Consider the following 22736-nt stretch of genomic DNA (forward strand, 5'->3'; position numbering starts at 1 on the left):
TATTTTACTGGGTGTCTTTCACTTTTACTTGAGTCATTTTCTATAAAGTTATCTTTACCTTTATTCAAGTATGACAATTGAGTACTTTTTCCACCACTGTGTACACCAGTGACAAAAAAATCTACATGTAATCAATTTGAAATTCAGTCATTTATTTTCCTTTATATAACTTTATAGTCAAGCCAAATTCTTATTTTACAAAAACCCTTGACAAACCCGGACGTCGCTGGATTAATTGTGCGACACTCTATGGGACCCAATCACAGCCTGGAATCGAACCAGTGCTCGCACTGAGATGCAGTGCCTTAGACCGCTGCGACGCTCGGGAGCCAAAATATCTGGCAGCGGCGGGATTCGAACCCGCGCCTCCGAAGAGACTGGAGCCTTAATCCAGCGCCTTAGACCGCTCGGCCACGCTACCTATACATGTAATTGGGTTAAAGATAATCTATATCCATGAAAACCGGATGTTTCCGTATTTCTTTTAACCAACTTCGTAGAGGGTGATAGTGTTTTTATAAGAAGTGTGGTAAAAAACGACCTGAAATGATTTGTGATATTGTTTGACAGAATCCTCTTTGCGTTACCCAGTGCAGCCAGCAGATGGCGAAGTGAGGAGGTCTGCTGTACGGAGAAAGAAGCTCAGGGGCTGAACATTGACTTAAAAGAGGAGGTTATCACAGTGAAAGGAGAGGAAGAAGCTTTTCAGAATGAAAAAGGAGGAAGAGGAGGATGTTACAGTGAAAGAAGAGAATGAAACTTTAGGAGTGAAAGAGGAAGAGGGGATACAGGCTGTCACAGTGGAAGAGGAGGTAGAAGCTTTCAGAATGAAAAGGGAGGAAGAGGAGGCTGTTTCAGTGAAAGAGCAACCTTTTGGGGAGGAAGAGGAGGCTGTCTCATTAAAAGAGAAGGTTGAAGCCGTTCTGGGAGTGAAAGAGGAGGAGACAGAAGCTCTTATTAACACCAGTGAGTATTGTCTAAAAACAACTCAGCAGTTGTTGAACTAGGCTAAGGTGCGGTTTTATAGGGGCATTCTACTAAAGTTATGCACTCAAATATATTGTTCAGTACTGGAGGAATTGTTAAAGGGGCAATCTGTGATTGGTACATATATTTTTTTTACTTTTAAATGATTGATACTTTATTGCCCATTTACATCTAAATGAATTTAGTTTAGTCAGCGGGTAAACATCATTCCACACTGGGTGCTGTCTCCTTACTTTCTCAGAGGAAGATATCATTTTTCTGGAATGTCCAGAAAATGTGACACGTTACTCCCTATGTAAATGTGGGGTGTGAAACCTGCCAGTTCAGGTCAGCTCCGTTGAGAGAGTGGAAACAGAGAGCTGACTGATGGGGCATTAACCAACAATGCAATTTAAGAAATGGAGTTAAGAAAATATTTACAAAATAAAGGTTAGCTAGCTTAAAAATAAGCTAGCTAACCAACCAACTAGCTAGCAAATCAACTAGCTAGCTATATTTAGCCAAGCAAGTGTTATATAAATATTCATACACATAGCTCATATATGATACAGCGCTAAGCTAAACCGCCTGACTCAAGTCATCTTACGTACCCTTGCTGAAACAGGAACTAGCTCACACAGCCAGCAATAAAACTACCCCCCTAACACGATCCCCTCAGCTTGGTTGTCTCCCGATCCCAGGAAACAAAGACATTCCATCGCATGAACACATACACCCAGCCATAAAACTGACCCCCTCTGCTCTCCTGTGTCAGATTTCCTGACACACAAATGTGTCCTTGTATAAACACACATCTCACCCCCTCTACTGGTCGGGTGTTCAGAACAGGACTTTGAGGTGCATCAATGGGGCCCGCTCTGGCTAGAGCAAGGCCCGCCTCCAACCCTTTGTGACCAGTCAGAAGACCAAAACGACAAGACTCCACCTACTTTATTCTATGTATAAAAATGAATGTAACCTATGTATAAGGCCTCTTTTTCACCTGACTCCTTGCCGAGTTATATGAACTAGATCCGTGCACGTAAAACTGCGGGACAAGATATCTTTGACTCATTAAAACTGTCTTTTGTTACAACTGAAATCCACTCTGTCCAGCGTCCGTGATTTGGTCTCAACTCTCCAATATATAAACACCAATCATAACAGAAGTTTAAATATATATAAGGCTGATGTCATCTGTGTAAACAAACAAATAAAATTAAGCACAAATAAGATAACGAACGTCATTACCTGTTATATCCAGTTAGCTAGCCAACTAGCTAGCTAGCCAGTAACAACTCAATGTTGACAATAATTTACATCTGACATTCTTCCACAAAGCACAGCTACCTCACTAAGTAAAGTTCATAGTCAACACCAAGCTTTGGGAAACTGACACACTGTTCATTTATAATACCTGCAACGGTTTAAATACCCTTAGATATGAATTTAGAATCATTTAGATTAGATCTACAGGGCCATTTTTATTGATCTGTCAGTATTTTCATTTAGAGTTTCCTTTCATGGGTCCTACCAATTATTATTGGATTATTCACCATGGCAACCACTTGTTAATATAAAAAAACGAAATGTATTTCTCAGTTTGGCTTTTGTGGAGATCAGACTGTTTTCAATTTAAAAGGGATATCTGTCATCACTCTTTGACCAGAGTGCAGTCTGGTATCCCAGACCTACCAGTCTTAGTCTTTGCTCATCGAAAGTAAGCTACTCCATACAGTCAAACTGGCTCCCCTTACGAAAAAGCACTATAGCATTCCTATAAGATTCCTATAAGAAACTGCGTTTTTTAAGATTTATTTTAAATTTTTTAAATTTCACCTTTATTTAACCAGGTAGGCCAGTTGAGAACAAGTTCTCATTTACAACTGCGACCTGGCCAAGATAAAGCAAAGCAGTGCACAACAAACAACAACACAGAGTTACACATGGAATAAACAAGCATACAGTCAATAACACAATATAAGAAAAAAAATAAAGTCTATATACAGTGCGTGCAAATGGCATGAGGAGGTAAGGCAAGAAATAGGCCATAGTAGCGAAGTAATTACAATTTAGCAGATTAACACTGGAGTGATAGATGAGCAGATGGTGATGTGCAAGTAGAAATACTGGTATGCAAAAGAGCAGAAAAGTAAATAAAAACAATATGGGGATGAGGTAGGCAGATTGGGTGGGCTATATACAGATGGACTATGTACAGCTGCAGCGATCGGTTAGCTGCTCAGATAGCTGATGTTTAAAGTTAGTGAGGGAAATATGTCTCCAGCTTCAGCGATTATTGCAATTCGTTCCAGTCATTGGCAGCAGAGAACTGAAAGGAAAGCATAGATTATAGATGACCTGGAGCCAGTGGGTCTGGCGACAAATATGTAGCGAGGGCCAGCCGACGAGGCAATACAGGTTGCAGTGGTGGGTGGTATGAGGGGCTTTGGTGACAAAACGGATGGCACTGTGATAGACTGCATCCAGTTTGCTGAGTAGAGTATTGGAAGCTATTTTGTGAATGACATCGCCAAAGTCGAGGATCGGTAGGATAGTCAGTTTAACAAAGGTATGTTTGGCGGCGTGAGTGAAGGGGGCTTTGTTGCGAAATACGAAGCCGATTCTAGATTTAATTTTGGATTGGAGATGTTTAATATGAGTCTGGAAGGAGAGTTTACAGTCTAGCCAGACACCTAGGTGTTTGTAGTTGTCCCTATATTCTAAGTCAGAACCGTCCAGAGTAGTGATGCTAGTCGGGCGGGTGGGTGCGGGCAGCAAACAGTTGAAGAGCATGCATTTAGTTTTACTAGCATTTAAGAGCAGTTGGAGGCCACGGAAGGAGTGTTGTATGGCATTGAAGCTCGTTTGGAGGTTTGTTAACACAGTGTCCAAAGAAGTAGCTGCGGGGGGTGTCGAGCTGTTGGCCGGGGTTGGGGTAGCCAGGAGGAAAGCATGACCAGCCGTAGAGAAATGCTTCTTGAAATTCTCGATTATTGTGGATTTATCGGTGGTGACAGTGTTTCCTAGCCTCAGTGCAGTGAGCATGCGGGGAGGAGGTGCTCTTATTCTCCATGAACTTTAGTGTCCCACAACTTTTTGGAGTTAGAGCTGCAGGATGCAAATTTCTTTTATGAAAAAGCTAGCTTTTGTTTTCCTGACTGACTGTGTGTATTGGTTCCTGACTTCCCTGAAAAGTTGCATATCGCTGGGACTATTCAATGCTAGTGCAGTCTGCCACAGGGTGTTTTTGTGCTGGTCGAGGGCAGTCAGGTCTGGAGTGAACCAAGGGCTATATCTGTTCTTAGTTTTTTTATTTATTGAAAGGGGCATGCTTATTTAAGATGGTGAGGAAATTACTTTTAAAGAACGACCAGGCACCCTTGACTGACGGGATTTGGTCAATATCCTTCCAGGATACCCGGGCCAGGTCGATTAGAAAGGCCTGCTTGCAGAAATGTTTTAGGGAGCGTTTGACAGTGATGAGGGGTGGTTGTTTGACTGCGGACCCATAGAGGATGCAGGCAATGAGGCAGTGATCGCTGAGATCCTGATTGAAAACAGCAGAGGTGTATTTAGAGGGCAAGTTGGTCAGGATAATATCTATCAGGGTGCCCATGTTTACAGATTAAGGGTTGTACCTGGTGGGTTCCTTGATAATTTGTGTGAGATTGAGGGCATCTAGCTTAGATTGTAGGACTGCCGGGGTGTTAATTAAGCATATCCCAGTTCAGGTCACCTAACAGATCGAACTAACTCTGAAGATAGATGGGGGGCAATCAATTCACATATGGTGTCCAGGGCACAGCTGGGAGCTGAGGGGGGTCTATAACAGGCGGCAACAGTGAGAGACTTATTTCTGAAGAGATTCATTTTTAAAATTAGAAGCTCGAACTGTTTGGGCACAGACCTGGAAAGTAAGACAGAATTCTGCAGACTAATTCCTCCCCCTTTGGTAGTTCGATCTTGATGGAAAATATTGTAGCTGGGTATGGAAATCTCAGAATTTTTGGTGGCCTTCCTAAGCCAGGATTCAGACACGGCAAGGACATCAGGGTTGGCGGAGTGTGCTAAAGCAGTGAGTAAAACAAACTTAGGGAGGAGGCTTCTGATGTTAACATGCATGAAACCAAGGCATTTTCGGTTACAGAAGTCAACAAATGAGAGTGCCTGGGGACACGCAAGGCCTGGGTTAGCCTCCACATCACCTGAGGAACAGAGGAGGAGTAGGATGAGGGTACGGCTAAAGGCTATAAGAAATGGTCGTCTAGTGCGTTGGGGACAGAGAATAAAAGGAGCAGATTTCTGGGCGTGGTAGAATAGATTCAGGGCATAATGTACAGACAGGTGTATGGTGGGGTGCGGGTACAGTGGAGGTAAACCCAGGCACCAAGTTTACTGTACGGGCTAGTTATGCTGGGTGAGGTCACCGCATGTGTGGGAGGTGGGACAAAGGAGGTATCTGAGGCATGTTGAGTGGGACTAGGGGCTCCGCAGTAAACTAAAACAATGATAACTATCCTAAACAACAGTGTACAAGGCATATTGAAATTTGAGAGAGACATAAAGCGAGGCATGAAGCAATCACAGGTGTTGATTGGGAGAGCTAGCTAAGACAACAACGGGTAACACGGAACCCAAACCGGCTGTGCGCGTGCACCATCGTACATACATTTTGCACCCCTAACGACACGCAGGTTAAATGATCAAAACAAACTCTGAACCAATTACATTAATTTGGGGACACAAGCTTGCACTTGCTAGCTAATTTGTCCTAGGATATAAACATTGAGTTGTTATTTTACCTGAAATGCATAAGGTCATCTACTCCGACAATTAATCCACACATAAAACGGCCATCCGAATCGTTTCTAGTCACCTCTCCTCCTTCCAGGCTTTTTCATATTTGACCAGCAAAACAGTTCATCTTTCAATCACCCACGTGGGTATAACCAATGAGGAGATGGAACGTTGGTACCTGCTTCTATAAACCAATGAGGAGATGGGAGAGGCAGGACTTGCAGCGCGATCTGCGTCAGAAATAGAAAGGAGTTCTATTTCAGCCCTTGGCGTCGCAGACGCTCGTTGGCGCGAGCGAGCAGTGTGGGTGCAATAATTGAATAACATGGATTTCTAAATTTGTTTTGCGACGCTCGCGCACGCGACGTGTCTGGTCTGGTCAGCATGTAAGACAACAACAGCTAATCAGCTAAGACAACAACAGGTAAAATGGCGATGAATGGCCAGAGAGGGTCGGTTAACAAACAAATAAACAAAATGGAGTACCGTGATTAATGAACAGCCCAGCAGTGATCATAGGGTCCATTGAACAGCAATAGATGGAACAGGGAAGCCGCGGGTAGTCGTTACTACGCTAGCACGCGGGAGACATGGCGTTTAAAGTTAGAAGGCCGGGGTAAGTAGAAGCGTTTGCTCCGACATCCGGCAAAGGCCGGTTGAGGGCACAGCGGATGGAGTTATGTCGGTGGATGGTACGGCGGGGCGCCGTGTCGACAAAGGGTCCGGGCCAGATGGCGAAAGAAGTATTGTAGTTGTAGTAATTTCGTTTGCTAGTCGGGAGATGGGCCTGGCTTGCGGCTAACTGGTGCTAGCTTCGGAGCAGGGGCGTTAGCCACTATAGCCAATCGGTAGCAGCGATGAGCCGATGCAAATATCCAGAACCTACGGTATGGATCCGGTGGAGTAGTGGATTGTAGCTGTGTTGGGGTAGAGTCATCGGCTGAGTAGCCGAGTGATCAGAGTAGGCCGGGAGGTCTGGCTCAGGGCTAGCTTCGGGGCTGGGTCACTCTGGTCACTCGGTGGCAGCTAGCTAGCTGTGATGATCAGGAGTAATGGTCCAGGGTTTACGGCAGGAATCCGGTGTTGTAGTGGAGGAAACAGTCCGATACTGGCAGGCTGGCAAGTATTATCCAGGCTAAAAGTGTCTGGTGCAGAAGGTAAAGGCCGCTAACAATGACTAAATAGCTAGTAGCTAATTAGCTGGTTAGCTTCTGATGGGAGTTCTAGCTATAAGGCCTAAAAAATAGCAGATCCGTATGACATTGGGTGAGGCTGGTTACCGGAAGGTATATTTAATTTAAAAATGGAAAAAAGATTGAAAATAAATTAAAATATATACAAAAAAGACCAAATACAAAAGTAAACGAGAGGACGACAAACCACGTCTGCACTGCTACACCATCTTGGAATTACAAGATTACAAGAATTGTTATTAATTCAAATAAAATGCACATTAGAACATTTTAAAACAAAAAGTTGCCATTTTGTTGTATGATTTCATTCATACAATTTTGATTTCATGCGGCATAAACAAAACCACAAATTCTCAGTAAAAAAGAGACAGAACACAGCTTCTTTATTCTCTCATGTACAACGAACCTTGAAAACTACGATGACCCTACCTCTTCAAAGAGTATTTTCAATAAATCTGACCTGAACTTGTCTTTTCCTACTAGCACTGACTTCACTGAGAACTATTTAATGAAGGGAAAACGTACTTACTATGTCTGTGATGTGTGGTTGTCTCACCTAGCTACCTTAAGGTGAATTCAACAATTGTTATTCTCCCTGGATAAGAGTGTGTGAAATGTAATGGGATTTCAGTTCCCTTAATCGGGAAAAGGTCTTTCCACAATGAGAGCAGTGGTAGGGCTTCTCTCCTGTGTGTATCCTCTCATGCTCTTTTAGGTTCCATAACCGGGCAAAACTCTTCCCACACTGGGAACATTGGAAGGACTTTTCCCCTGTGTGTGTTTTCTCATGCTCTTTGAGATGGCATGACCGAATAAAGCTCTTTCCACACTGAGAGCAGTGGTAAGGCTTATCTCCAGAGTGAATTATCTTATGTAAATTCAGGTTCCCTAACTGGGTAAAACGCTTTCCACATTGGGAGCATTGGAAAGGCCTTTCTCCTCTGTGTGTAGAGTGAATTCTCTCGTGTATTTTCACACCCCATAACTCAGTAAAACTCTTTCCACACTGAGAGCAATGGAAGGTCTTCCTTCCTTCGTTGTGTATTCCTTGGTGCCTAATTAGGGTCCTTAACCGGGTAAAACTCTTTCCACACTGGGAACATTGGAAAGGCTTTTCTCCTGTGTGCGTCCTCTCATGTGATTTCAGGTGTGCCAACAGGGTAAAACTATTTCCACACTGGGAGCATTGAAAAGGCTTTTCTCCTGTGTGTGTCCTCTCATGCCTTTTGAGGGCCTGTGATCGTGAAAAACTCATTACACAATAGGAGCATTGGTAAGGCTTCTCTCCAGAGTGAATTCTTTCATGCATTTTCAGGCTGTCTAACCGGCTAAAACTCTTTCCACACTGGGAACATTGGAAAGGCTTTTCTCCTGTGTGTGTCCTCTCGTGCTCTTTTAGGTTGTGTAACTTGGTAAATTTCCTTCCACAGTGGGAGCAGCAGTGTCGTCCTGCTGGTTTGGCAGTCTCTAGGTCTGGTTCCCCTGAAGGACTCTTCCCTAAGTCTGGTTCGCCTGAAGGACTCTTCCCTAAGTCTGGTTCCCCTGAAGGACTCTTCCCTAAGTCTGGTTCCCCTGAAGGACTCTTCCCCAAGTCTGGTTCCCTTGAAGGTCTCCTCCCTGGGTCTGGTTCCCCTGAAGGCCTCTTCCCTGGGTCTGTTTCCCCTGAAGGACTCTTGTCAGAGGGAGAGTCTGGTCTCTCTCCTGTCAAAGACAGAGTATTTCGTTAAACAGAGACCTGAATGAAACCGCCACATGATAAAACGTTTTCAGAACATTTCCATAATAAAACATAAAATAACATTTATGAGCAGGTTGAAAGAGACCGTTGTATGGATGCATATACATCCTTCTTTGTGTACACTTGACAGTTGAATACTTCATGTGCTAGTCATGTTGCTAGTCATGTTGCTAGTCATGATGCTAGTCATGATGCTAGTCACGTGCTAGTCATGTTGCTAGTCATGTTGATAGTCATGATGCTAGTCATGATGCTAGTCACGTGCTAGTCATGTTGCTAGTCATGTTGATAGTCATGATGCTAGTCATGATGCTAGTCACGTGCTAGTCATGTTGTTTGTCATGATGCTAGTCATGTTGCTAGTCATGTTGATAGTCATGATGCTAGTCATGATGCTAGTCACGTGCTAGTCATGTTGTTTGTCATGATGCTAGTCATGTTGATAGTCATGATGCTAGTCATGTTGAAAGTCATGTTGCTAGTAATGTCGAAAGTCATGTTGTTTGTCATGTTGCTAGTCATGTTGACAGTCATGTTGCAGGTCATGTTGATAGTCATGTTGATAGTCATGATGCTAGTCATGTTGATAGTCATGTTGCTAGTCATGTTGCTAGTCATGTTGTTTGTCATGATGCTAGTCATGTTGCTAGTCATGTTGCTCATCGTGTTGAGAGTCAGGTTGCTAGTCATGTGATAGTCATGTGATAGTCATGTTGCTAGTCATGTGCTAGTCATGATGCTAGTCATGTTGATAGTCATGTTGATAGTCATGTTGCTAGTCATGATGCTAGTCACGTGCTAGTCATGTTGCTAGTCATGTTGATAGTCATGTGCTAGTCGTGTTGCTAGTCATGATGCTAGTCATGTTGATAGTCATGATGCTAGTCATGTTGCTAGTCATGTCGAAAGTCATGTTGTTTGTCATGTTGCTAGTCATGTTGACAGTCATGTTGCAGGTCATGTGCTAGTCATGTTGATAGTCATGATGCTAGTCATGTTGTTTGTCATGTTGCTAGTCATATCGAAAGTCATGTTGTTTGTCATGTTGCTAGTCATGATGCTAGTCATGTTGCTAGTCATGTTGCTAGTCATGTTGCTAGTCATGTTGCTCATCATGTTGAGTCAGGTTGCTAGTCATGTGATAGTCATCTGATAGTCATGTTGATAGTCATGTGCTAGTCATGATGCTAGTCATGTTTATAGTCATGATGCTAGTCATGTTGAAAGTCATGTTGCTAGTCATGTTGCTAGTCATGTTGACAGTCATGTGCTAGTCATGTTGATAGTCATGTTGCTAGTCATGTCGATAGTCATGTTGATAGTCATGATGATAGTCATGTTGATAGTCATGTTGATAGTCATGTTGCTAGTCATGTTGTTTGTCATGATGCTAGTCATGTTGCTAGTCATGTTGCTCATCGTGTTGAGAGTCAGGTTGCTAGTCAGGTTGCTAGTCATGTGATAGTCATGTGATAGTCATGATGCTAGTCATGATGCTAGTCATGTTGTTTGTCATGTTGATAGTCATGTTGCTAGTCATGATGCTAGTCATGATGCTAGTCACATGCTAGTCATGTTGCTAGTCATGTTGATAGTCATGTGCTAGTCGTGTTGCTAGTCATGTTTGTCATGATGCTAGTCATGTTGATAGTCATGATGCTAGTCATGTCGAAAGTCATGTTGTTTGTCATGTTGCTAGTCATGTTGACAGTCATGTTGCAGGTCATGTGCTAGTCATGTTGATAGTCATGATGCTAGTCATGTCGAAAGTCATGTTGCTAGTCATGTCGAAAGTCATGTTGTTTGTCATGTTGCTAGTCATGTTGCTAGTCATGTTGCTAGTCATGTTGTTTGTCATGTTGCTCATCATGTTGAGTCAGGTTGCTAGTCATGTGATAGTCATCTGATAGTCATGTTGATAGTCATGTGCTAGTCATGTTGCTAGTCATGATGCTAGTCATGTTGCTAGTCATGTTGCTAGTCATGTGCTAGTCATGTTGATAGTCATGTGCTAGTCATGTTGCTAGTCATGTGCTAGTCATGTTGATAGTCATGTGCTAGTCATGTTGCTAGTCATGATGCTAGTCATGTTGCTAGTCATGTTGCTAGTCATGTTGCTAGTCATGTTGCTAGTCATGTTGCTTGTCAAGATGCTCGTCATGTTGTTTGTCATGTTGATAGTCATGTTGCTAGTCATGTTGCTAGTCATGATGCTAGTCATGATGCTAGTCACGTGCTAGTCATGTTGCTAGTCATGTGCTAGTCGTGTTGCTAGTCATGTTGTTTGTCATGATGCTAGTCATGTTGATAGTCATGATGCTAGTCATGTCGAAAGTCATGTTGTTTGTCATGTTGCTAGTCATGTTGACAGTCATGTTGCAGGTCATGTGCTAGTCATGTTGATAGTCATGTTGATAGTCATGTTGATAGTCATGATGCTAGTCATGTTGCTAGTCATGTTGCTAGTCATGTTGTTTGTCATGTTGATAGTCATGTTGATAGTCATGTTGTTTGTCATGATGCTAGTCATGTTGCTAGTCATGATGCTAGTCATGTTACTAGTCATGTTGTTTGTCATGTTGCTCATCATGTTGCTAGTCATGTGATAGTCATGTTGTTTGTCATGTTGCTAGTCATGTTGCTTGTCATGATGCTAGTCATGTTGTTTGTCATATTGCTAGTCATGTTGTTTGTCATGTATTGCATCTTGCCTATGCTGCTCTGTCATCGCTCATCCGTATATATACGTATATATTATTTTCCATTCCTTTACTTAGATTTGTGCGTATTAGGTAGTAGTTGTGGAATTGTTAGATTACATGTAGATATTTCCGCACTGTCAGAACTAGATGCACCAGCATTTCGCTACAATCAAAATAACATCTGCTAACCCTGTGTATATGACCAATAACATTTGATTCAATATCATTAATCACACAGACTAATGGTTGGTATCGGCAGACGCAGAAGAAACGGACAAATCAATGGGGGACAAAAAAGGAGTCTGTAGCTCAAACACAGAATGTTTCAAACGGTTTGGAACAGGCCAGGGACGATAGTATCGTGGCAAAACACCAAACGGTTTGGAACAGGCCAGGGACGATAGTATCGTGGCAAAACACCAAACGGTTTGGAACAGGCCAGGGACGATAGTATCGTGGCAAAACACCAAACGGTTTGGAACAGGCCAGGGACGATAGTATCGTGGCAAAACACCAAACGGTTTGGAACAGGCCAGGGACGATAGTATCGTGGCAAAACACCAAACGGTTTGGAACAGGCCAGGGACGATAGTATCGTGTCAAAACACCAAACGGTTTGGAACAGGCCAGGGACGATAGTATCGTGTCAAAACACCAAACGGTTTGGAACAGGCCAGGGACGATAGTATCGTGGCAAAACACCAGACGGTTTGGAACAGGCCAGGGACGATAGTATCGTGGCAAAACACCAAACGGTTTGGAACAGGCCAGGGACGATAGTATCGTGTCAAAACACCAAACGGTTTGGAACAGGCCAGGGATGATAGTATCGTGGCAAAACACCAGACGGTTTGGAACAGGCCAGGGACGATAGTATCGTGGCAAAACACCAAACGGTTTGGAACAGGCCAGGGACGATAGTATCGGGTCAAAACACCAAACGGTTTGGAACAGGCCAGGGACGATAGTATCGTGGCAAAACACCAAACGGTTTGGAACAGGCCAGGGACGATAGTATCGTGGCAAAACACCAAACGGTTTGGAACAGGCCAGGGACGATAGTATCGTGGCAAAACACCAAACGGCTGTAACATTTTTTTTTTTTTGGGAAAACAGCCCAAATGATGGCTATAGCACACAATATTTTTACAAAGAGCAGGTTTTTTAAAGGACCGAAGAGTTAAGTCAGCTTCGTGTTTTAATTTTTACCATGGAAAAAAAATATTGCGATAAGCCCTAGTTTGTAAGCACTAAATCACGGCAGGGATTCAAAGCTGAACATGTCATTACTCATTTTTACCTCACAGTGACAAACTGATACCTTTTCCTTTTTTGTCAAAAACAACTTTAGGAGGAGCGCCTTTGATTTGACGGCCTGTACATGCAACCAGAAAAATAAAAATAATATATAGAAATACATAAAAATGTTGTGATATATTTTAATATATATATATATATATATATTAAAATATATGTAAAATATACAGTATCATTCAAGGGTTTTTATTTATACAATTTTCTACATTGTAGAATAATAGTGAAGACGTCAAATCTATGAAATAACATATATGGAATCATGTAGTAACCCCCCCCCCAAAAAATAATATGTTAAACAAATCAAAATATATTTAATATTTGAGATTCAAAGTAGCCACCCTTTGCCTTGACAGCTTTGCACACTCTTGGCATTCTCTCAACCAACTTCATGAGGTAGTCACCTGGAATGCATTTCAATTAACTGGTGTGCCTTGTTAAAAGTTCATTTGTGAAATTTCTTTCCTTCTTAATGTTTGAGCCAATCAGTTGTGTTGTAACAAGGTAGGGGGGGTACACAGAAGAGCCCTATTTTGTAAAAGACCAAGTCCATATTATGGCAATAATTGCTCAAATAAGCAAAGAGAAACAACATCATTACTTTACGACATGAAGGTCAGTCAATGTGTACAATTTCAAGAACTTCTTCCAAGTGCAGTCGCAAAAAATATCAAGCGCTATGATGAAACAGGCTCTCATGAGGACCGCCACAGGAAAGGAAGACCCAGAGTTACCTCTACTGCAGAGGATAAGTTCATTAGAGTTACCTCTACTGCAGAGGATAAGTTCATTAGAGTTACCTCTACTGCAGAGGATAAGTTAGCGTTACCTCTACTGCAGAGGATAAGTTAGCGTTACCTCTACTGCAGAGGATAAGTTCATTAGAGTTACCTCTACTGCAGAGGATAAGTTCATTAGAGTTACCTCTACTGCAGAGGATAAGTTCATTAGAGTTACCTCTACTGCAGAGGATAAGTTCATTAGAGTTACCTCTACTGCAGAGGATAAGTTCATTAGAGTTACCTCTACTGCAGAGGATAAGTTCATTAGAGTTACCTCTACTGCAGAGGATAAGTTCATTAGAGTTACCTCTACTGCAGAGGATAAGTTCATTAGAGTTACCTCTACTGCAGAGGATAAGTTCATTAGAGTTACCTCTACTGAAGAGGATAAGTTCATTAGAGTTACCTCTACTGCAGAGGATAAGTTCATTAGAGTTACCTCTACTGCAGAGGATAAGTTCATTAGAGTTACCTCTACTGCAGAGGATAAGTTCATTAGAGTTACCTCTACTGCAGAGGATAAGTTCATTAGAGTTACCTCTACTGCAGAGGATAAGTTCATTAGAGTTACCTCTACTGCAGAGGATAAGTTCATTAGAGTTACCTCTACTGCAGAGGATAAGTTCATTAGAGTTACCTCTACTGCAGAGGATAAGTTCATTAGAGTTACCTCTACTGCAGAGGATAAGTTCATTAGAGTTACCTCTACTGCAGAGGATAAGTTCATTAGAGTTACCTCTACTGCAGAGGATAAGTTAATTAGAGTTGCCTCTACTGCAGAGGATAAGTTAGCGTTACCTCTACTGCAGAGGATAAGTTCATTAGAGTTACCTCTACAGCAGAGGATTAGTTCATTAGAGTTACCTCTACTGCAGAGGATAAGTTCATTAGAGTTACCTCTACTGCAGAGGATAAGTTCATTAGAGTTACCTCTACTGCAGAGGATAAGTTCATTAGAGTTACCTCTACTGCAGAGGATAAGTTCATTAGAGTTACCTCTACTGCAGAGGATAAGTTCATTAGAGTTACCTCTACTGCAGAGGATAAGTTCATTAGAGTTACCTCTACTGCAGAGGATAAGTTCATTAGAGTTACCTCTACTGAAGAGGATAAGTTCATTAGAGTTACCTCTACTGCAGAGGATAAGTTCATTAGAGTTACCTCTACTGCAGAGGATAAGTTCATTAGAGTTACCTCTACTGAAGAGGATAAGTTCATTAGAGTTACCTCTACTGCAGAGGATAAGTTCATCAGAGTTACCTCTACTGCAGAGGATAAGTTCATTAGAGTTACCTCTACTGCAGAGGATAAGTTCATTAGAGTTACCTCTACTGCAGAGGATAAGTTCATTAGAGTTACCTCTACTGCAGAGGATAAGTTCATTAGAGTTACCTCTACTGCAGAGGATAAGTTCATTAGAGTTACCTCTACTGCAGAGGATAAGTTCATTAGAGTTACCTCTACTGCAGAGGATAAGTTCATTAGAGTTACCTCTACTGCAGAGGATAAGTTCATTAGAGTTACCTCTACTGCAGAGGATAAGTTCATTAGAGTTACCTCTACTGCAGAGGATAAGTTCATTAGAGTTACCTCTACTGCAGAGGATAAGTTCATTAGAGTTACCTCTACTGCAGAGGATAAGTTCATTAGAGTTACCTCTACTGCAGAGGATAAGTTCATTAGAGTTACCTCTACTGCAGAGGATAAGTTCATTAGAGTTACCTCTACTGAAGAGGATAAGTTCATTAGAGTTACCTCTACTGCAGAGGATAAGTTCATTAGAGTTACCTCTACTGCAGAGGATAAGTTCATTAGAGTTACCTCTACTGCAGAGGATAAGTTCATTAGAGTTACCTCTACTGCAGAGGATAAGTTCATTAGAGTTACCTCTACTGCAGAGGATAAGTTCATTAGAGTTACCTCTACTGCAGAGGATAAGTTCATTAGAGTTACCTCTACTGCAGAGGATAAGTTCATTAGAGTTACCTCTACTGCAGAGGATAAGTTCATTAGAGTTACCTCTACTGCAGAGGATAAGTTCATTAGAGTTACCTCTACTGCAGAGGATAAGTTCATTAGAGTTACCTCTACTGCAGAGGATAAGTTCATTAGAGTTACCTCACCTCTACTGCAGAGGATAAGTTCATTAGAGTTACCAGCCTCCGATTGAAGTCCAAATACATGTTTCACAGAGTTCAAGTAACAGACACATCTCAACATCAACTGTTCAGAGGAGACATGCATGAATCACTGCAAAGAAACCACTACTAAAGGACACCAATAATAAGAAGAGACTTGCTTGGGCCAAGAAACACGAGCAATGGACATTAGACCGGTGGAAATCTGTCCTTTGGTCTGATCAGTCCAAATGTTTTTTTTTTTATTCCAACCACTGTGAGACGCAGAGTAGGTGAAAGGATGATCTCTGCATGTGTAGTTCTCACTGTAAAGCATGGAGGTGGTGCGATGGTTCTTCGCTGGTGACACTGTGATTTATTTACAATTCAAGGCACACTTAACCAGCATGGCTACCACAGTATTCTGCAGTGACACGCCATCCCATTTGAGTTGAGTTGATTTTTATTTTTACAGGGACACTGCACATTAATCAACATTTCAGTAAAAGTGCCGGTTTTAGCCAACCGGCTAATTTTCAACCGCAGTCCCTGGGCAGGTTATTAAAAACAATTACAATATAGACAATAGCAACATAGAACAAGCAAGACATAGCAACATAGGACAAGCAAGACATAGCATACAGACAGAGCAACATAAAACAAAAAGCAGCAAGACAAAATTCATAAAAGCAACAAAGTGTTTCCACACCTCACAAGCTACAGACAACAGACAACATGGAGAGCGGCAACACACAGCTAGGGACCATGTTCACAAATCTGATTTGGTTTGTGCTTAGCGGAACTAGATGACCTGGCCTCCACAATGACCCGACCTTGACCCAATTGAAATGGTCCGCAGAGTGAAGGAAAAGCAGCCAAGAAGTGCTCAGCACGTGCGAACTCCATCAAGACTGTTGGAAAAGCATTCCAGGTGACTACCTCATGAAGCTGGTTGAGAGAATGCAAAACTGTCATCAGGGCAAAGGCTGGCTACTTTGAAGAATCTCAAAGATATTTTCATTTGATTAACAGTTTTTAGGTTACTACATGATTCCACGTGTTATTTCATAGTGTTGATGGCTTTACTATTATTCTACAATGTAGAATAACTAACAGAACTCAGTCTACCAGTCTATCTTCCTGTCAACAAACAGGCCGCTGAACAGTAGGACAGGTAAAGGCCCATCAGGCCGCTGAACAGTAGGACAGAAGAAGGCCCAATGCACGGTCAGACAGTAGGCCAAAGAAATGTGTGACTTATGTACTAACTTTCCAGTTTTCCATACTGAATGTTTTCTAGTGTATTGTGTTTGTGTACCTAAATGAATTTCCATGTAAAATGGACAATAAAGAATATTGTATCATATCATTAATTTAAAGTAAAAAAATGCATGTACCAATCACAGATAATCCTTTAATATTTCCTAGAGTACTGAACAACATATTAATGTGTAGTACTTCATTAGAATGCCCCTTTAAAAACCACACATTGGTTCAACAACTGCCTGAGTTTGTGCCCCTGTTTCAAAGACCATACTCACTGGTGTTAATCAGGTCTTCAGTCTCCTCCCCAATTTCTTCCTTTTCTTTCACTCCCAAAATGTCCTCCTTTTTTATTGAGGGAGCCTCCTCTTCCATTTTGAAAGCTTCAATCTCCTCCTCTTCCACTGTGACAGCCTCTACCCCCTCTTCCACTCCAAACGGTTTTTTCTCTTCTTCCAATGTAACAGCCTCCTCTTTCAATATGATATCCTCCTCTTCCATTTTGAAAGCTTCTATCTCCTCCTCTTCCACTGTGACAGCCTCTACCCCCTCTTCCACTCCAAACGGTTCTTTCTCTTCTTTCACTGTAACTTCCTCCTCTTTAATTCTGAAAGTTTCTACCTCCTCCTCTTCCACTGTTACATACTCTATTCCCTCTTCCTCTTTCATTCCAAACGGTTCTTTCTCTTCTTTCACTGTAACATCCTCCTCTTCTTCTTCTTCCACGATAATGTTCAGCCCCAGAGCTTCTTTCTCCGTCCAGCAGACCTCCGCTTCTTTAGTAGAGGGGGAGTTTAGCGAGCTCATGGTCAGGGATGTTAGCTAGCTAGCATTAGTGACTAGCCTAGTGCTAGGCTCAGTATCAATCTTAACAATGTAGTACATTTAACAAGCATATTACGTTTAAATTGTGTTAAAAACACAGATTAATATACACATTGTCAAAGGAGTTTCAATGCATCAGTTTATTGTTGGCTAGTAAGCTACCGAGGTGGCTGACTAAGTTGCCATTTTGTTTTTAGGGTAGAGTCCCGTCCCGTCCACTAGATTATGTACAACAACAAAAAATCAACTGAAAGACTCACATCGCCATCTGCTGACTGGAGTTGGTAAAGCAGTTATTCACGACATTTATTCTGGCAAATAATAATAATATCAAAATGAGAAAATACATTTTCTCTAACCCTTTACAGCCAATACTTTCCTCATCACAATATAAGATAATTACTTTTTTCATGAAATGTTGTTTTCTGCTCTGTGTGTGTACAAACATATCAAACATACAAAGGACATCAAGACAACTGCAGACAATAAATATGAGAAGAAAAGATGAGCTTCTACTTCAGTCAAATTTATTGTAAAAAGCCTTTACATTTCTTACAAAAATAATAAGTTGTTTTATTGTTAGATTAAACAAAGATGTAGGCCTACTCAATAACATTAATAACTATTTTAGTGGTGACTCAAATCTGTAGCTTATAGTACAGTGAGTGGTCTAGATAGCTAACTTAGAAACACCTGTAGCCTATAGTACGGTGAGTAGCCTAGATAGTTAATTTAGAAACATCTGTAGTACAGTGAGTAGTCTAGATAGCTAATTTAGAAACATCTGTAGTACAGTGAGTAGTCTAGATAGCTAATTTAGAAACATCTGTAGTACAGTGAGTAGTCTAGATAGTTAATTTAGAAACATCTGTAGTACAGTGAGTAGTCTAGATAGTTAATTTAGAAACATCTGTAGCCTATAGTATGGTGAGTGGTCTAGATAGCTAATTTAGAAACATCTGTAGCCTATAGTATGGTGAGTGGTCTAGATAGCTAATTTAGAAACATATGTAGTACAGTGAGTAGTCTAGATAGCTAATTTAGAAACATCTGTAGTACAGTGAGTAGTCTAGATAGCTAATTTAGAAACATCTGTAGTACAGTGAGTAGTCTAGATAGCTAATTTAGAAACATTGTAGCCTGTAGTACAGTGAGTAGTCTAGATAGCTAATTTAGAAACATCTGTAGTACAGTGAGTAGTCTAGATAGCTCATTTAGAAACATCTGTAGTACAGTGAGTGGTCTAGATAGCTAATTTAGAAACATCTGTAGTACAGTGAGTAGTCTAGATAGCTAATTTAGAAACATCTGTAGTACAGTGAGTAGTCTAGATAGCTAATTTAGAAACATCTGTAGTACAGTGAGTAGTCTAGATAGCTAATTTAGAAACATCTGTAGCCTATAGTACGGTGAGTAGCCTAGATAGCTAATTTAGAAACATCTGTAGTACAGTGAGTAGTCTAGATAGCTAATTTAGAAACATCTGTAGCCTATAGTACGGTGAGTAGCCTAGATAGCTAATTTAGAAACATCTGTAGTACAGTGAGTAGTCTAGATAGCTAATTTAGAAACATCTGTAGTACAGTGAGTAGTCTAGATAGCTAATTTAGAAACATCTGTAGTACAGTGAGTAGTCTAGATAGCTAATTTAGAAACATCTGTAGTACAGTGAGTAGTCTAGATAGCTAATTTAGAAACATTGTAGCCTGTAGTACAGTGAGTAGTCTTAGTCTAGATAGCTCATTTAGAAACATCTGTAGCCTGTAGTACAGTGAGTAGTCTAGACAGCTCATTTAGAAAAACGTGATATTATTCTTCCCTTTTTAACATTACAAGTAATAATAGAAATCGACATCTCTGTCTAATTCCATCTGTTTCTTTCTCGTAAGCCTTTTCCCCATCCTGGAATCTGAGACTTTATGGGAATCTGTGGTAGAGAAGAACAATGTATGACAATTTTGGCATAGACACTATACATTACCCCCTAGTTATCATCATCGTGATTTCTATAGTTTAGGCATATAGCTAGTTACCTAGCTAGTGTTTGTGTTATCCAGCTAGCAATAACAGTGTTTGGTAACATTACGTTTGCTAGCGTTTAGTTACATTGAAAAGGGGTAAACGTTACTCATAGTGTGTTGACTCAAGTAGCTAGCTAGCTAACGCTAACATGCTGGGTGTGTCTCACCTGGAGAACAAGGTTCAGGAAGGATAATACCATCGAGCCCAGCTAACGTTAGCCAGCTAGCTAGTAGCTACCATAGCATATTGCGAGCTTTAGCCAGCCAGTCAATGTTAAAATACAATGTAAAATGTTCGAGTACTCAAATAACTTTGTGGTAATGAAAGCAAAACCAGATTTTTCATTTTTTTTTTGCAAATGTATAAATAAATAAAAAACTATTTACATAAGTATTCAGACCCATTGTTACAATAAACGAAAACCGAAAACAGCCTATACTTGTGCAAACTAACAGAGAGGACAGATAGGACAATCACCCACGACAAACTCAAAGAATATGGCTGCCTAAATATGGTTCCCAATCAGAGACAACGATAAACACCTGCCTCTAATTGAGAACCACTCCAGACAGCCATAGACCTTGCTAGATAACCCACTACGCTACAATCCCAATACTAACACCAAAACCCCAAGACAAAACACACCCCAATACAAAAACCCCATGCCACACCCTGGCCTGACCAAATACATAAAGATAAACACAAAATACTTTGACCAGGGCGTGACATCACTGGGATGGTTCTATACTAGTTACCTAATGACATCACTGGGATGGTTCTATACTAGTTACCTAATGACAGTACTGGGATGGTTCTAATGCTAGTTACCTAATGACAGTACTGGGATGGTTCTAATACTAGTTACCTAATAACATTACTGGGATGGTTCTAATACTAGTTACCTAATGACATCACTGGGATGGTTCTATACTAGTTACCTAATGACATTACTGGGATGGTTCTATACTAGTTACCTAATGACAGTACTGGGATGGTTCTATACTAGTTACCTAATGACAGTACTGGGATGGTTCTAATGCTAGTTACCTAATGACATTACTGGGATGGTTCTATACTAGTTACCTAATGACAGTACTGGGATGGTTCTATACTAGTTACCTAATAACATTACTGGGATGGTTCTATACTAGTTACCTAATGACATCACTGGGATGGTTCTATACTAGTTACCTAATGACAGTACTGGGATGGTTCTAATACTAGTTACCTAATGACATCACTGGGATGGTTCTATACTAGTTACCTAATGACATCACTGGGATGGTTCTATACTAGTTACCTAATGACATCACTGGGATGGTTCTATACTAGTTACCTAATGACAGTACTGGGATGGTTCTAATACTAGTTACCTAATGACATCACTGGGATGGTTCTATACTAGTTACCTAATGACAGTACTGGGATGGTTCTAATACTAGTTATCTAATGACATTACTGGGATGGTTCTAATACTAGTTACCTAATAACATTACTGGGATGGTTCTAATGCTAGTTACCTAATGACATTACTGGGATGGTTCTATACTAGTTACCTAATGACATTACTGGGATGGTTCTATACTAGTTACCTAATGACATTACTGGGATGGTTCTATACTAGTTACCTAATGACATTACTGGGATGGTTCTAATACTAGTTATCTAATGACATTACTGGGATGGTTCTAATACTAGTTACCTAATGACATTACTGGGATGGTTCTACACTAGTTACCTAATAACATTACTGGGATGGTTCTATACTAGTTACCTAATGACATTACTGGGATGGTTCTATACTAGTTACCTATTGACATTACTGGGATGGTTCTATACTAGTTACCTAATGACATTACTGGGATGGTTCTAATACTAGTTATCTAATGACATTACTGGGATGGTTCTAATACCAGTTATCTAATGACATTACTGGGATGGTTCTATACTAGTTACCTAATGACATTACTGGGATGGTTCTATACTAGTTACCTAATGACATTGCTGAGATGGTTCTATACTAGTTACCTAATGACATTACTGGGATGGTTCTATACTAGTTACCTAATGACATTACTGGGATGGTTCTACACTAGTTACCTAATAACAGTACTGGGATGGTTCTATACTAGTTACCTAATGACATTACTGGGATGGTTCTATACTAGTTATCTAATGACATTACTGGGATGGTTCTATACTAGTTACCTAATGACATTACTGGGATGGTTCTAATACTAGTTACCTAATGACATTACTGGGATGGTTCTACACTAGTTACCTAATGACATTACTGGGATGGTTCTATACTAGTTACCTAATGACATTACTGGGATGGTTCTATACTAGTTACCTAATGACATTACTGGGATGGTTCTACACTAGTTACCTAATAACATTACTGGGATGGTTCTATACTAGTTACCTAATGACATTACTGGGATGGTTCTAATACTAGTTATCTAATGACATTACTGGGATGGTTCTAATACTAGTTACCTAATGACATTACTGGGATGGTTCTACACTAGTTACCTAATAACATTACTGGGATGGTTCTATACTAGTTACCTAATGACATTACTGGGATGGTTCTATACTAGTTACCTAATGACATTACTGGGATGGTTCTAATACTAGTTATCTAATGACATTACTGGGATGGTTCTAATACTAGTTACCTAATGACATTACTGGGATGGTTCTATACTAGTTACCTAATGACATTACTGGGATGGTTCTATACTAGTTACCTAATGACATTGCTGGGATGGTTCTATACTAGTTACCTAATGACATTGCTGAGATGGTTCTATACTAGTTACCTAATGACATTACTGGGATGGTTCTATACTAGTTACCTAATGACATTACTGGGATGGTTCTATACTAGTTCTAATACTAGTTACCTAATGACATTACTAGGAGGTTCTATACTAGTTACCTAATGACATTGCTGAGATGGTTCTATACTAGTTACCTAATGACATTTCTGAGATGGTTCTATACTAGTT

General features: G+C 40.8%; 1 protein-coding gene and 1 non-coding gene across 2 annotated transcripts; both read right to left on the bottom strand.

Moving 5' to 3' along the window:
• Positions 1-339: 339 nt before the first annotated feature.
• trnal-aag (transfer RNA leucine (anticodon AAG)) lies at positions 340-421 on the bottom strand. Its single transcript has one exon. It is a non-coding gene; the product is annotated as a tRNA-Leu (tRNA).
• A 6904-nt stretch (positions 422-7325) lies between these two features.
• LOC109902312 (zinc finger protein 883-like) lies at positions 7326-17899 on the bottom strand. Its single transcript, XM_031821232.1, has 2 exons — positions 17154-17899; positions 7326-8660 (listed from the first exon to the last, which is right to left on the bottom strand). Exons 1-2 carry the CDS (start codon positions 17680-17682, stop codon positions 7546-7548), a joined length of 1644 nt encoding a protein of 547 aa, XP_031677092.1. The 5' UTR covers positions 17683-17899; the 3' UTR covers positions 7326-7545.
• Between the last annotated feature and the right edge of the window lie 4837 nt (positions 17900-22736).

Source organism: Oncorhynchus kisutch, unplaced genomic scaffold (assembly GCF_002021735.2).
Source record: "Oncorhynchus kisutch isolate 150728-3 unplaced genomic scaffold, Okis_V2 scaffold3931, whole genome shotgun sequence".
NCBI lineage: Eukaryota > Metazoa > Chordata > Actinopteri > Salmoniformes > Salmonidae > Oncorhynchus > Oncorhynchus kisutch.